The sequence below is a fragment of the Lynx canadensis genome, chromosome A2 (assembly GCF_007474595.2).
Source record: "Lynx canadensis isolate LIC74 chromosome A2, mLynCan4.pri.v2, whole genome shotgun sequence".
Taxonomy (NCBI): Eukaryota; Metazoa; Chordata; class Mammalia; order Carnivora; family Felidae; genus Lynx; species Lynx canadensis.
In genome coordinates this window covers 163,692,693-163,709,565 of record NC_044304.2, presented here as the reverse complement: position 1 = coordinate 163,709,565, position 16,873 = coordinate 163,692,693, and the positions used below count along the sequence as shown (strand labels likewise).

The 16,873-nt window shown below is 44.2% G+C and overlaps 1 protein-coding gene across 1 annotated transcript in view; it reads right to left on the bottom strand.

Annotated features, from left to right (window-relative positions):
• The window catches only part of GALNTL5 (polypeptide N-acetylgalactosaminyltransferase like 5), a 52,363-nt gene that overhangs the window by 4,936 nt on the left and 30,554 nt on the right, over positions 1-16,873 (bottom strand). The window contains 2 exon segments of the mRNA XM_030295946.1: positions 10,008-10,125; positions 16,389-16,638. Of these exon segments, the coding sequence (XP_030151806.1) occupies positions 10,008-10,125; positions 16,389-16,638 (368 nt within the window).

The following is a 16,873-nucleotide window of genomic DNA, read 5'->3' as shown; positions in this document are numbered from 1 at the left end:
ATGAACGGGGGAGGGCCAGAGAGAGAGGGAGACACAGAATGGGAAACAGGCTCCAGGCTCTGAGCCATCAGCCCAGAGCCTGACGCGGGGCTCGAACTCACGGACCGCGAGATCGTGACCTGGCTGAAGTCGGACGCTTAACCGACTGCGCCACCCAGGCGCCCCTAATGTTTACTTTTGAGAGAGAGCGAGAGCGTGAGAGAAAGAGACACTGAGCAGGGAGGGGCAGAGAGAGACAGAAGACACAGAATCCAGGCTCCGAGCTGTCAGCACAGAGCTCGACGCGGGGCTTGAACCCACGAACCACGAGATCACAACCTGATCCGAAGTCGAACACTCAAACCGACTGAACCACCCAGGCGCCCCGAAATGTCTCTTTATTGGAAAAGAAATCTGGCCATGAGTGCAGAATAGAAAATCAAAGTAATCAAAGTGATAAAAGAGGTACAAGAGTAAAATTTTATCAAAAACCTTTCTTGAAACTCAAATTGAAGGAAGCTATACAATGTTGCCTAACCTTCATAGGGCTCATGTGTTTGTTCTTCTACTCAATGCATTTGTGTCTCAGTTTCCTCATCCAGAAAGTGAGAAGAACAGTACCTACCTCACGGGGTTGTTATGAGTATCACATAACTTGATACCTGTAAAGTGTTTAGAGTTTTTATTTTTCATATTGTTTTTAATTTAAATTTTAGTTAACATCCAGTGCAGTATCGATTTCAGTAATTCATCACTCACGTACAACACCCAGTGCTCATCCCAACAAGTGCCCTCCTGAGTACCTATCACCATCTAGCCCATCTCCAACCCACCTCCCTCCGTCAACCCACAGTTTGTTCTCTATCATTAAGAGTCTCTTGTGATTTATTTCCCTCTCTTCTCTTCCCCCCCTACCCCATATGTCCATCTGTTTTGTTTCTTAAATTCCACATGAGTGAAATCATATGGTATTTGTCTTTCTCTCATTGACTTATTTGCTTAGCATATACATTCTAGCTCCATCCATGTGATTGCAAATGGTAAAAGTTCATACTTTTGATGGCTGAGTAATATTCCATCGTGTGTGTGTATGTGTGTGTGTGTGTGTGTGAGAGAGAGAGAGAGAGAGAGAGAGCGCATGAGCAGGGGAGGGGCAGAGAGAGAGAGAGAGAAAGACAGAGACAGAATTCCAAACAGGCTCCAGGCTCCGAGTTGTCAGCACAGAGCCCGATGCAGGGCTCGAATGCACGAACCATGAGATCATGACCTGAGTCCAAGTATGCTTAACCAAGTGAGCCCACCCAGGCGCCTCTAGAATAGTTCTATTTTTAGTTTCTTGAGGAGCCTCCACACTGTTCTCCAGGTGGCTGCACCAGCTTGAATTCCCACCAATAGGGCAAGAGGGTTCCCCTTTCTCCACATCCTCACCAACACCTGTTATTTCTTGTGTTATTAATTTTAGCCATTCTGACAGGCCGTGAGGTGGTATCCCATCATGGTTTTGATTTGTATTTCACTGATGAGTGATAACTGAACATCTTTTCATGTGTCCTGTTAGCCATCTAGATGTCTTTTTTAGGAAACCGTCTATCCATGTCTTCTGCCCATTTATTAAACTGGGTTATTTGTTTTTTGGGTGTTGAGTTCGATAAGTTCTTTATTTTGGATACTAACCCTTTTTCCAATATGTCATTTGCAAATATCTCCTCCCATTCTGTAGGCTGCCTTTTTAGTTTTGTTCATGTTTCCTTCCTGTGCAGAAGCTTTTTGATCTTGATGAGGTCCCAGTAGTTCACGTCTGCTTTTTTTCCCCTTGCCTTTGGTGACGTGTCTAGCAAGAAGTTACTCCAGCCAACGTCAAAGAGTTTTTGCTGCCTGTGTTCTCCTCTAGGATTTTGATGGTTTCTGGTCTCACATTTAGGTCTTTCATCATTTTGTTTGGTATTTTTATTTAATATGTTTTTAAATTTAATCCAAGTTAGTTAGCATACAGTGCAACAATGATTTCAGGAGTAGATTCCTTAGTGGCCCCTTACCCCATTTAGACCATCCCCCTCCCACAATCCCTCCAGCAACCCTCTGTTTGTTCTCTATATTTAAGAGTCTTTTATGTTTTGTCCCCCTCCCTGTTTTATATTATTTTTGCTTCCCTTCCCTTATGTTCATCTGTTTTGGATCTTAAAGTCTTCATACGAGAGAAGTCACATGATATTTGTCTTTCTCTGACTAATTTCGCTTAGCATAAAACCCCCTAGTTCCATCCACGTAGGTGGAAATGGCAAGATTTCATTCTTTTTGATTGCCGAGTAATAACTCTATTGTATATATATACCACATCTTCTTTATCCATTCATCCATCGATGGACATTTGGGCTCTTTCCATACTTTGGCTATTGTGGATAGTGCTGCTATAAACATGGGGGGTGCATGTGTCCCTTCGAAACAGCACACCTGTATCCATGGATAAATACTAGTAGTGCAATTGCTGGGTCATAGGATAGTTCTATTTTTAATTTTTTGAGGAACCTCCATACTATTTTCCAGAGTTGGCTGCACCAGTTTGCATTCACCAGCAGTGCCAAAGAGATCCTCTTTCTCCGCATCCTTGCCAACATCTGTTGTTGCCCGAGTTGTTAACATTAGCCATTCTGACAGGTGTGAGGCAGTATCTCAGTGTGTTTTTGATTTGTATTTCCCTGATGATGAGTGATGTTGAGCATTTTTTGTGTTGGTTGGCATCTGGATGTCTTCTTTGGAGAAGTATCTATTCATGTCTTTTGCCTATTTCTTCACTGGATTGTTTGTTTTTTGGTGTTGAGTTTGATCTTCCATCCGTTTTGAATTTAATTTTTGTGTATGGTGTAAGGAAGTGGTCCAGGTTCACTCTCTGCACATTGCCGTCCAGTTTTCCCAACACCATTTGTCCAAAGAGACTGTCTTTATCATTGGATATTCTTTCCTGTTTTGTCTAATATTAGTTGATCATATAGTTGTGGGTCCATTTCTAGGTTTTCTATTCTGTTCCATTGATCTATGTGTCTGTTTTTGTGCCAGTAACATACTGTCTTGATGACTACATCTTTGTCATATAGCTTGAAATCTGGAATTGTGATGCCTCCAGTTTTTCTTTTTCAGGATCGCTTTGGACTCTTCAAGGTCCTTTTGTGAGCCCATACAAATTTGGGGTTGTTTGTTGGAGCCCTGAAAGACATCACTGGTGGTATTTTGATGGGAATTGAATTAAATATGTAGATTGCTTTAGACATTGTATCGACATTTTAACAACGTTTGTTCTTCCAATCCATGAGCATGGGATGCTTTTCCATTTATTTGTGTCTCTTCAATTTCTTTCCTAAGTGTTCTATGGTTTTCAGAGTATAGATCTTTTCTCTCTTTAGTTAGGTATATTCCTACGTCTCCCGTGGTTTTTGGTTGCAAATGGAATCTATTCCTTAATTTCTTGTTCTGCTGCTTTATTATTGGTGTATAGAAATGCAACAGATTTCTGCACATTGATTTTATATCCTGACACTTAGCTCAATTGGTGTATTCTAAGCAATTTTTTGGTGGAGTCTTTGGGTTTTCTACAGCGAGTATCATGTTGCCTGCAAATAGTGAAGGTTTTGACTTCTTCCTTGCTGATTTGGATGCCTTTTTTTTTTCTTTTGTTGTCTGATTGCTGAGGGTAAGACCTTTCAGTACTATCTTAAATAGTAATAGTGAGAGTGGACATCCTTGTCTTGTCTCTCACTGTAGGGAAAGGCTCTGTTTTTCCCCATTGAGGATGATATGAGCTGTGGGTCTTTCATATATGGCTTTATGATGTTGAGGTACATCCCTCTACCTCTATTTGGTTGAGGGTTTTTATCAAGACTGGATGCTGTACTTTGTCAAATGTTTTGTCTGCATCTATTGATGGGTCATATAGTTCTTATCCTGTCCTCCTTCTTTTTTTTTCTACGATTTATTTTGGAAAGAAAGAGAGTGGGCACGAGTGGGGAAGGGACAGAGAGAGAGAGAGGGAGACACAGAATCTGAAGTGGCTCCAAGCTCTGAGCCGTCAGCACAGAGCCTGATGTGGGGCTCAAACTCACAGGCTGTGAGATCATGACCTGAGCCGAAGTTGGACGCTCAACCTACTGAGCCCCCCAGTGCCCCTCCTTTCTTTTATTAATGTGGTGTATCATGTTGATTGATTTGTGGATATTGAACCAGCCCTGCGTCCCAGGAATAAACCCCACTTGATCATGGTGAATAATAATTTTAATGTACTGTTAAATTCAATTTGCTAATATCATTGAGAATTTCTGTATCCTGTTCATCAGGGGTGTTGCCTGTAATGCTCCTTTTTCAGTGAGGTCTTTGTCTGGTTTTGGAGTCAGGCAATGCTGGCTTCATAGAATGAGTTTGGAATTTTCCTTCCATTTCTATTTTTTTGTTTGTGTTTTGGAACAGTTTGAGAAGAATGGGTATTAACTCTTCTTTAATGTCTGGTAGAATTCTCCTGGGAAGCCATCCGGCCCAGGACTCTTGTTTGTTGGGAGACTTTTGATTACTGATTCAGTTTCTTTGCTGGTTTTGGGTCTGTTCAAATTTTCTATTTCTTCTTGTTTCAGTTTTGGTGGTTTGTGAGTTTCTAGGGTTTTGCCCTGCGTTGGACTCTGCTGACAGCTCGGAGCCCAGAGCCTGCTTGGGATTCTGTGTCTCCCTCTCTCTTTGCCCCTCCCCTGCTCACGCTCTGTTCCTCTCTCTCTGCCCCTCCCCTGGCTCACACTCTGTCTCTGTCTCTCAAAAATGAATAAACGTTTAAAAAAAAAAAAGCCTTTCTGAATAATTACATCAAAGCTGTAACTATGGACTGTGCTGGTAGGAAGGAGCAAAGTGGACAGAGATGAGTGATGGTTTAGACCTAGATCTAACCACACATGATGAAGGAAGTGGGGCATGAAGGGAGATTGGAGTCCAAGAAAGTACTCCCGGGGGCTGGATGGTTGCGGGTGGGTAGAGGGCATCACATTATCCACCCGAAGAGGAAAGGACCATGGAGGAAGAATGGGTTCGAGGGAGTAGAAAAGAGCTCTCTTTTTGAAACGTTGGGGTTAGGATGCCTATGGGACACTCATCCTACAGGAGAGTAACCTGTAGGCAGTGAGATGCACAAGCTTCTGGCACAGAAGGACCTGGGAAGGAGCTAGAACTATGTCACTGGCATGTAGTCATTGAGGCACGATGCGGATGAGGTTACTGAGAAGGGGAAGGGAGGAAAGAAACAGGGCCTTGGGGAAACCCATGGAGTCAATGGCAGGGTCCCAGGTCTAGAGCAGTGTACCTTGCCCGTATCTGGGGCCACCAGGATGGAGTGCCAAGCCACGCAGGCTGTTGGGGACAATTGGAGGCCAGCCTCCAGTCCACCAGGAAACCAAAGTGCAGATCTGAAGCCTGGTTAGTACCATCCCGAGGCTGGGGGTCAAGCTGCAGCTCCGTGGGCACCCAGCCAATCCCCACTTTCCCGAGTGACGGTAACACTGAGGTCAGGGCAGCTAAAACAAATTCAGAGCTTTGGAGGCTTCCAGAAATGACTTAGAATAGAACCGAGCTGGTGAGGTCTCCAGGCCTGCCGTTGAGTAGACAGTGGAAAGCAGGACAGAATAGGCTTGGGTCATATACCTCCGGTTCTGCGAATTGAGCCAAGTTGCTGGAGCGCTCAGAGCCCCAGTTTCCCCCTGTAAGTAGGAGATCCTGGTGGCACCCACCTCACAGGTTTATTATGAAGACTGAGTTGATATTTGCAAGATTTCAGAGCCGTGCATGTCACACAGATGAGCACTTGTTAAACAAAGGAAACGTATTTTTCTCCTTTACCCCGTGACTTAAACATGCCATTTCTGCAGGGAAGGCCATCTAAGACACACACCTCCCTCAACACAAGTCTAGATTCCCCTCTCATATGATCTCTTGGTACCCTGTACTTCTCCTCCACTGTATGTATCAAAAATACCTAATCATCGGGGCTCCTGGGTGGCTCAGTCAGTTGAGCGTCTGACTTCGGCTCAGGTCATGATCTCACGGCTCGTGGGTTCGAGCCCGGCGTCGGGCTCTGTGCTGACAGCTCGGAGCCTGGGGCCGGCTTCGGATTCTGGGTCTCCCTCTCTCTCTCTCTGCCCTCTCCTGCTCATGCTGTCTCTCTCTGTCTCTCAAAAATAAACATTAAAAAAAAAAAAAAAAGACAACCTAATCATCTCTCTCTACTTCAACAGAATGGAAGCTCCAAGCCATCGGAAGCCACGTGTGCACTGCATGAGGCTGCACTGCACACAAGGCACAGCCCTTTGCGCATAACGGGTTCTCAGTATTGTTGAGTGAATGAACGAACGAACGAATGAATGAACGGGCGAGGGTTGTGCCTTCTTCCGAATGCCCAGCATGTGGCAGAGCCTCACATAGGAGGTGTCCCTTAAATGATGGCTACGTTGACCCTAACCAGAAACTCCCGAGAGAGTCTAACCTAGCAAAATACAGATCTGGGTACTGTCACCATACAGGCGTTAGCTACGGCCATCGGGAGTAGATACAGGTATGCCACAGCCCCTGGCCGGTCAGCACGGAGGTGCTACAACCCAGTCCTGGTGACCTGTCCTGCCAGGTGCTGTCTCTTTAGTCTCTGGATCATGGGAAGCCCACAGGTCTCCCCGGGAGCAGGTGCGCTGCCTGTGGGAGGCTATCAGTTCAGAATTGAGGTTCTTGCCCACCAGATAAGGAATACTGCACTATATTAAGTCAGCCCAGAGAGCACATGGGGGGAGAAGGGACAGCTGATAAGATAACAGTCCTGGAATACCCACGCTTCAGAGATAGATGCACAGAAGAAATTCCTGCAGAGGAAACTGAGAGCAACAGAGCTATGGAGGAGGACCAGAACACTGTTCTACAGTGCCACATGTTGCAGCCACCTCCAGTACATAGAAGAACAAAGCCGTCCACTAGGAACATCAATATTAAATGGGTGACAGTTCCCCGAGGGATGTCCCCGAGTGCCGAGGGCCGCCAGGATGCTGATTTATTGGAAAGAAGAGTGAGGAACGGAGACGAACGTACAGGTGTCAATGGTCTCGTATCAGGAAAGACAGGGCCCCTTATCTCGGTTAGAGACCGCTGCTGATGTCAAGAGAGCTCTCTAGCTATTTATTAACTTACGTGTTTGTGAAAAGAGAGACTCACACATACTTAAAAAAAATATGAAGGGGCCATTAGGAACGAAGCAGTCGACAATACTGAAGCAAGGATAATTAGTACCTTTGAATAATAAGGTAGCTGCTATTGGCTATCTGGAGGGAAGAGAGAGCCAGAAAAAGGAAGACACCCCCTCTTCAAATATGTACGTATCATTCACGAAATTGATTTTATTCTGAGACAAACAATGTGCTCATTAAGATATTAGGTCCTGAAAGGGGGAAACCCCATATACCATATTCACAAAGAGCGATGTAATAAAACAGGGAGTAATCAACCAAACAATGAAAAGCACTAAAGGCCTGGATATTCTAAAATAATGCCTGCATCAAAAGGGAACATATGATTGGGGCTGGGGCGGGGGGTTGCGGGGGAGAAGCAATAAAAAATAATCAGCTCACAACATACTGCCGAAGTATGTTATGTATTGCTCTAGATATGCTTATATTCACAATAAAGTGTCTGAAGCGTTACGAAAGAAGTCTGTGCTTAAAAGAACACTAAGCCAGTGAACAAAGCCAAAAGAAGGAAGTGGGAGAGAAAAAGTCAGAAAAAGAAAACACAAAAAAGCAATTACAGTAAACATTTTAATGCATCCTAAGAAAATATATGCAGTTCCAAGTATGATCTCCGCAGATGATTTCAGAATGTAAAGAACAGATGGCAACATTTAAAGAATAATTATAGCTGTCACTTATTAAGTAGCTCCCATAAATTATCTGTCTTTACAGCTTTGTAATAAAGATCTTTTTCTTTTTCTGTCTTTTTTTTTTCCATTTTACCCGCAAGGAAACTAAAGCTCAACCAGAATTTTTTTTTTTTATAATTTTTTTTTAATTTTTTTTTTCAACGTTTATTTATTTTTGGGACAGAGAGAGACAGAGCATGAACGGGGGAGGGGCAGAGAGAGAGGGAGACACAGCATCGGAAACAGGCTCCAGGCTCCGAGCCATCAGCCGAGAGCCCGACGCGGGACTCGAACTCCCGGACCGCGAGATCGTGACCTGGCTGAAGTCGGACGCTTAACCGACTGTGCCACCCAGGCGCCCCTGGAATTTGAATTTAGTCATTGATTAAGCTGTTTCCTCTACACCAGGTTGTCTCTGTTGGGAAGAGACAAACAAGGCAGAGAAAAGTGAGAAAAAATTAAGGGTGATAAGGGTGAGCGCACAGCCCAGATTTTCATGCACAGTTCAAAGTGGCCGTTATAAAAACCTATTAGAATTTAGTCAAAAGCCAAAACTTACCTATGATAAACACACAGTAAATATCCGAACAGTACGTTAGTGTTTTCTTCAGACTCTCTCTCCAGGAATATTCACCTTGTACTTTATTCTCTACCCCAATTATTTCATTAAATCTTCACAAAATTGGAATTTAAGAAACCAAATGAGCAAAGGAAAAAAAAAAAAAAAAGAGAGAGAGAGACAAACCAAGAAACAGACTCTTAACTCTAGAGAACAAATTTCTGGTCATCAGAGGGGAGGTGGGCCAAGGGGTAGGTTGAACAGGTAACAGGGTTCAAGGAGTGCACCTGTTGTGATGAGCACAGGGTGAAGCATGGACTTGGTGAATCACTATATTGTACACCTGAAACTAACATAACACTGTGTGTTAACTATACTGGGATTAAAACAAAACAAACAAACGGGCGCCTGGGTGTCTCAGTCGGTTAAGCAACCTCCTTCGATCTCACAGTTTGTGAGTTCAGGCCCCGTGCTGGGTTCTGTGCTGACAGCTCAGAGCCTGGAGCCTGCCTCAGATTCTGTGTCTCCCTCTCTCTGCCCCTCTCTCACTCGTGCGCGCACGCTCTCTCTCTCTCAAAAATATATTTATTTTTAATTTTTAAAAATTAACTTTAATTTAAAAAAACCCCAAATATTCACAAAATCCTGAGAATGGCATTTACATTTATTCCTATTTACTGGGTGAGGAAATGGGAAATTCGAAAAATTAATGGCTGACCAAGGATCCTACAGAGCTGGGACCCATTCTGACGTCTAACGTCCACTGATCTAATATCACGGGAATATTTACAAGCCAAATCTACATTTACATTTGAGATGTAGTTCACATTCCACAAGAAATTCACCCTTTTACAGTATACAATGAGTATTTTCACGAGGTTGCCCGATGATCACCACTCTCTCATTCTGGAACATTCTCACCACCTCACAAAGAGCCCTGGGACCTATCAGCACTCACTCACCTACCTTCTGTTTCTATGGATTTGCTTAGGCTGCACCTTTCCTAGGACCGGACTTAGTCATATAAATGTGTGGCCTTTTGTGTCTGACTTCTTTCACTCACCATTCTGTTTTCAAGGTCCACCATGCTGTAGCAGGTATCCCAGGATTCAAGAGTTGAAAGACCAACCCAGACATCCCCTACCAAGTCCTCTCAACTTGCAGATAGAGAAACCGAGGCCTAAGATAGCCCACAGAGTTAGTGGCACCCAAGTCCTCCACCGTCTAATTCTGTTATTTCTACCGCACCACGACCGCCAAGAAAATCGGTGTAACAAAAAAGAGTTTTCACAAATAAATAAAAATATTGCATTAGGTCAACACCTCATACGTTAGAAATAAAACAGCATACAGTAATATAAGCTGATATTTTACTATTGTCAAATTTTGCAAGGAGCCCCCTAGATCCTTTATTTCATGTGATGCGGGAACGGTACGGGATGTTCAGGCGGGAAAACGGGGCATAAATACCACGGCACGCCTCTGGACTTGACGTCAGCTCTCACTCTCTCTGTACAAAGCGAACTATTTAGAAAGCAGAGTCTGAATTACCCTTAACGAAAGCTCCAAATTTTCTGCTCCCCAGAGGTTCATGCCCTTGTCATACTGTCCGATCTCACGAAAGTAATGCCTATTTATAGCAAAAATTCCCCCAGCCATTGCAGGTGACCTAAAAAGGATACATAAATATTAAATCACAGGTTCAGCCATTATGGATTTTTGCCAAAATTACGGTGAATGTTAGCAATAACATGAAAACTAGAAAACGACGATATTAAGACCAAAATCGTTAACTTAATGTGTATTTAACTTGATGGATATACATTACATTGAATGTAAAATTAGTAAATGGAAGCCATAACTACCTAAAAGCAGGCGGTAACTTTCCACTTAGCTCTCACCAAATTGTGTAAGCTATATATTCTAAGTGTTTTTTTCTTTTCCTTTTTTTTTTTTAAGTTTATTTAGTTTTGAAAGAGAGAGAGAGAGAGAGAGAGGGCATGAGCAGGGGAGGGGCAGAGAGAGAGGGAGACACAGAATCCGAAGCAGGCTCCAGGCTCCGAGCTGTCAGCACAGAGCCTGACATGGGGCTCGAACTCATGACCTGTGAGATCACGACCTGAGCCAAAGTCGAATGCTTAACTGACTGAGCCACTCAGGCGCCCCAAATGTCGTCTTGTTCTTAAAAGGGAACATCATCTTTAGAATGTGAGTTTCCCCTGGAGATAACTACTTGACTTGGGGAGCAGAGCTTACAGATCTCGCTTTCTAAGCACGTTAAGTGAATATACTATTTACTTCTGGGAAAACCATGAAGTTACAAAGCATCTTTTTTGTTTTGTTTTGTTTTGTTGTCCCACGACAGCAAGGCCCAATAACACCGAACTGAGTAGTAGGAAAATAATTTCAAGTTCATTTATTCATTCGTGTTTGAAAAAGTACACATGAAGCACCTGTGATGTGTTAGGGAGAAGTTAGTGCATCAACGGGCCAAGATCCCAGCTCGTGCGGGGGACCAGGGTGGAGGGAGGGACACTAGTCGCTGCAGTGGTGCCAGAAAAAGAAGATGGAACCGTGGCTAAGGTAGCGGGACGCGGCCCAGTGTCTGATGTATTTTGAGGACGGGAGCCAGCAGGTTTGCTTACAAGGGTGGGGGGTGGGGTGAAGGAGGAAGAGAAGAGTGAAGGCTCACTCCAGCGTGTTGGCCCGGGGACCTCACATCTGCACTGAGATGGAGACACCGAGTGGGCAGGTTTTGGGGGGAAGATTCAGCTGGGGACATGAGTGAGCTCTCCGTTCACTCTAGTGGAGACGCCAGTAGGCAGGTGCATGGAAGCGTCTGGCACTCTGAGAGTGGCCGGGGCCAGAGACATAACTTCGGGAGTCCTCCAGATAGGGCGGATACACAGCACTCTGGCAGCGAGGGGGGGGGGGGTGGAGGAGACCACGAAGAACTGTCCCCGGGCACCGTGACAGCAAGAGATCGGAGGGAAGAGAGGGAAAGAGGAGCCACCGGTGCAGGAGGAAGACCGGAAAACCGTCTGCCGATGGGCCCCGAGGTGAGGACTGAGAACCAGCGCGGCACCAACACGGGAAGACCACTGGTGCGTTTTAGCGGGTGGGGGCACAGAGCCAGATTCAAGCGAGTCTGAGACACCAGAGTTCAGAGTTGGAGATCGTGACACAGCCAGCTTTTTCTAAGAGGCTTTAATGCAAAGGAGAGCAGAGGAAAGGAGAGGCGGCCGATAAAGGAAGATTGTTTTTTGTAATTGGGAGAGGTGACGGTGGGCCTCGAGAGGAGCGGTCTCATCGGGTGGGCCAGATGCGACCCGCCCCGTCTGCGCCCTGGGACACCGTGATCCTGGCCAAGCCAGGGGGCCCCGCTGCCACAGCGTTGCATTGAAATTACATCTCTACCCGACATCCTTCGCACTGGACTCTACACCCTCGAGGGCAAAGGCCACGTTTTCTGTTGTGACCACAGTGTCTGGCAGCAAAGAGTTGTTAAACTCATAACTGAAGCAGGTTCACAAACCGGTCTTTAAAGTTAGGCCGTAGGTTCTGTTGAAAATAGGGTAAAAAAATACTTACAGCTCAGAGAACCCAAGTTACACCCTCTCAAAAGGGAAAGCTTTTATTCTAAAAAAAAAAAAAATCTCGAAACCGCTGGGAAGTGTGTGCATGTGTGTGTGTGTGCGTGTGTGTGTGCACGTGCGTGTGTCTTACCGGAGAAACATTGAGTCGTGGTGCTAACTCGGGCACGTCTGAGACACCGGGAGAAAGGATAAAACGTCGTGATGCGCCCTTGAAGAGGCCCCGGGTGGAGTACAGGGGGCACGTCCCTTGGTAGCAGTGATCTCCCCCCACCCCTGCACGTCCCCTCCCTGGGGAAGCTGCGGGGGGAGCCACTGGTGTGAGCTCAACGCCACAATTCTCCTTGCTTGCTCTAAGTTTGCCAAAATTCCCTGCATCTACATTTTTTTTTTTTTGAGCTGTTGCAAATGTGAAGAAATGTATCTTCAGATGTGAATGCTAATTAATGCCATGGATAATACCTAAAATTCATTTTTCCTTTTAACCCTTTAAAACTACCGACTTTTTCTTACGTTATCATACATTATCCTTATGATATAACAGTCGAGCGTTGAATCACATGAGTTTGAACTGTGTGGGTCCACTTACATGTGGATTTTTAGATAAATACAGCACAGTACTGTAAGTGTATTTTCTCTTCCTTCTGATATTAACATTTTTTTTTTGCTCTAGCTTATTGTAAGAATACAGTTTGTGATACACGTGGCATTTAAAACGTATTAATCAACTGTTTATATTTATCAGTAAGACTTCAGTCAACAGTAGGCTCTTAGTTAAGTTTTTGGGGAGTCAAAAGTTAGTATGTACAATATACATTCTATAAATAATTAGTATCATACTGTTTTTTATGGCCTGAGTTTTTATTTAGCCTATTGTGAGAATTTTCCTTTTACATTAATTAGCTTTCAAAACCTTTGTATAATATTCTACAGAGTATGAATATAGTTTTTAACCATTTTAATATTGAACGTTTATGTTGTTTTTATTTTCCGATATGAATGTTCATACAATGTGTGTCTCTGATTTACTTCTCCTTAACTCCTTAGGGAAACATTTCAAGAAGTGGGAGTGTTGCGTTAAAGAATAACATAAGATTTTTAATGTATATTGTCAGATTGTTTTCAAAAAGCACATGTGATTATGTGTATACTAACAGTGTATTAGAATTCAAAAAACGTTACTACTCAGCGACTATCAGGAATATAATTTCCCTAGTAAAATTTTTAGAGCCTAAAGCATGCCTGATGTGTGAAATATGGAAACATTACAAAATTAGGTAGATCTTTTTTGTAAATGGAATACTTCATTTTATTTTATTATTTTTTTTTTTATTTTTTTTATTTTTAAAAAATTTTTTTTTTCAACGTTTATTTATTTTTGGGACAGAGAGAGACAGAGCATGAACGGGGGAGGGGCAGAGAGAGAGGGAGACACAGAATCGGAAACAGGCTCCAGGCTCTGAGCCATCAGCCCAGAGCCCGACGCGGGGCTCGAACTCCCGGACCGCGAGATCGTGACCTGGCTGAAGTCGGACGCTTAACTGACTGCGCCACCCAGGCGCCCCTGGAATACTTCATTTTAAATTAAATAAGTTCATTTTGAGATGAACTCCAAAGATCGATGGCTTATTTTTTTTTTTTTAGTAAATTAAGATGTCTACACACGACCTTTTATTTATTTATTTAATTTCAAAATTTTTTGAGTTTATTTATTTTGAGAGAGAAAGAGAGAGAGTGAGCAGACAGAGGGGCAGAGAGAGAATCCCAAGCAGGCTCCACGCTGTCAGCACAGAGCCTGACGCGGGGCTCGAACTCATGAACCGCGAGATCATGACCTGAGCCGAAACCAAGAGTTGGATGCTCAACCGACTTGAGCCACCCAGGCGCCCCACGTTACATTTTATTTAAATACAATGTGTCTTTGTCCCTTTTCATTTCGAAGTCTCTAACAGTAACAACAGGAAGTATGTATACTGATCACTTCCCCTGTGTCAGGCCTTGAGCTATGTTCTTTCCAAGTGGCGTCTCACTTAATCTCCTCACTAAAGCAGAGAGGCGTGTCTTTAATATCATCACCATTTCACAGGTGAAGGTACTGAAACTGAGAGAAGTAACAGACCCAGCAGAGGCTACCTTACTGCACAACTCCATGGATGCCAATCACCTCTAGTCTTTATGAACAGTACCTTCTGGAGATGAGCAGTACACAGCCTATACAGCTGTACACAGCAGCCCTGAACAGCTAACAAGTGACGGCTGGAGCAGAGCAAAGGTCGGAGTTATACACAGTGGAAGGCGCGTGAAGGGATTACCCTAAAAGCAATGGAAAGACATTGGGTGACACGGGCAAAGTGGAGTTTTAAGAACCATGAATGTAGCCAGAGAGAGATCGGCCTGAGGGAGGACAGCCTGCAGGCCAGACTGTTCCTTACAGTGAGGGCCTGGACCATGGGGACAAGCAGAGAGATGGACAGATGTGGTTGCGAGTCGTCACAACGGATGGGGCACCCGGAGCGGGTTAATCACTGGATTAGAGTAGGCAGTGGGAGACTGCAGGTGTGGTCATGCTTATGGCTATGTAGCATTCCATTATGGTTCCAGAGTAAGGTACTAAATAATTCCCCAGTTATTCCTCCCGACTCTTAGTCCTTATCTCATCCTCGAATTGTGTCACCAAAGGCAGGGGCTCAGGGTGAGGATAGGTACTGGGATCAAGGGAAGTGATAAGGTTTGGAAAACCCACTTGGAGCAGTGAGTAAAGGGACTGTGGAGAAGCACGAGACTGAAACTATCAACGTGTAGAAGCGTTAAGTTCATGTCTCTTAAAGGAACAAAAAACAGATGGCGGACTTGGTCCAGAGTTGGAGATTCGCAGGGCTACTGTGGCAGAAGGGGAGAGGGATGTGGCAGTCGAAGGTGTTGGCAAGAAGAACCGTGAATTTCTAGATCAGAAAGTCTAGGCCACAGAAGAAGAAAGAAACCGTGAACAGTAAAAGCAGAAATCAAAGAACTGGGGATCCTGATGATGTCCAGGGGGAGGTGTGGGCAGAGCAGAGCAGGAAAAAGGAAAAAGGAACACCCCAGGCTGTGGCCAAAGAGACGATATCCGGTAATTTAGAAGAGAAGGTGCAGGATATGGCTGTAGGAATAATAGTAGCTAACAGGTATGAAATAGCTAATATATATGTAGTACTTATTATGATGGACAGATACTGCTCTAAGCTTTGATATACACTGAGTCATTTAATTCTCCAACAACCCTGTAACATATTATCATTATCCAGACTTTACACATAAGGAAATAAGGTGCAAAGAGGTTAAGCAACTTGCATAAGGTCAACAGCTCTAGTTAGAGACAAAGATCAAGGACTTGCTAAGCTATAGTGTTAGAAAATTGACTCATGTGGTTTGTGAAACAGAGAGGCTAGTAGTAAAATAAGAGAAGGAGCCTGGCGTCAGAGTTTTCGGGAAATGTGGGGAGTGACCTGGAGGAAGTCTCCAGCAATAGCCTCACAGATGCAGTTAAAAGTCCCAACATCAAATTGTTCTCACATGTAGAAATACATTTTCCCAGACCAATAATCAAGGAAAATCATATTCATCTGTATAAAATTACTGACGAAAGCACTGAGATAAATATTTTATATATGAATTTAGCAAAGACATCTACTTTTGCTGTGCTAGCAAATGCACAGCACTAGCATTTGGTTCATTGACCACATACAACTTGCTCCTGAGAACCATGGCCACCTTCTAAAGACGGACACCTGAAACCAGAGAGACACTATCCATGGCGGTGTTTTCTTTCTCTCTCTCTTTCTCTTCTTTCTCTTTCTTTCTTTCTTTCCTTTCCTTTCCTTTCCTTTCCTTTCCTTTCCTTTCCTTTCCTTTCCTTCCTTCCTTTCTTCCTTCCTTCTTTCCTTCCTTCCTTCCTTCCATCTTCCTTCCTTCCTTCCTTCCTTCCTTCCATCTTCCTTCCTTCCTTCCTTCCTTCCTTCCTTCCTTCCTTCCTTCCTTTTAAGTAGGCTCCACGCCCAACGTGGGGCTCAAGCTCACCACCTGTGGTCAAGAGTCACATGCTCTACTGACCGAGCCAGCTAGGCGCCCCCATGGCAGTGTTCCTAACCAGGGTGAGATGCTCATTTCCAATCAGAGAAACTGAAAATCTACCAAATTCTATTATTATAGATTTTTAGAGACAATGTAAATGACAAAATATTTCTCTTCATTAAGCCCAAGAGATGGAAAAAATAATCTCTGAAAGCTTCTCCCGGCCCCCACCCCCCAACCAGGTCTCAATACATATAGGATATTTCCCCGTCACCTGAAGGAATCTCACCGAATGGGTAGAGTGGGTCCTTCTGGTCCATCCATCTCATAAGAGAAGACATTATCCCATTTAAATTGTAGGTGCCAGTTGAAAGTACCCCTTACAACAGGAGAGGGCCAGTATTCTAGGGTCATAGAATCAATGACATCTATCAGAGGACACACCACCATTTTGGGGTCCTTGGCAATGGCATGCAGCAGGGGCTCCAGCCACACTTTATTCACCTCGCAGTGGCTATCCAGGAACACCAGAACGTCCCCTGGGGAGGCAAGAATAGGCTAGTGTTAGTGCATATGGACGAAACATCCAATGACCCAGATCGAAGTTCAATGCAAGGAGTACCTGTTGAGCGTTTACTATGTGTTTGGCTTTTATGGTGCGTTCCATTTCACTGGCGGTGGGTTGGTACTAGAAACTCATATTTTATTTTGTGCAAAAATGTGGGCCATGATGTGTCATAGAAGTTCAGAAGAAGTTGGTGAACTGTGGGTTAG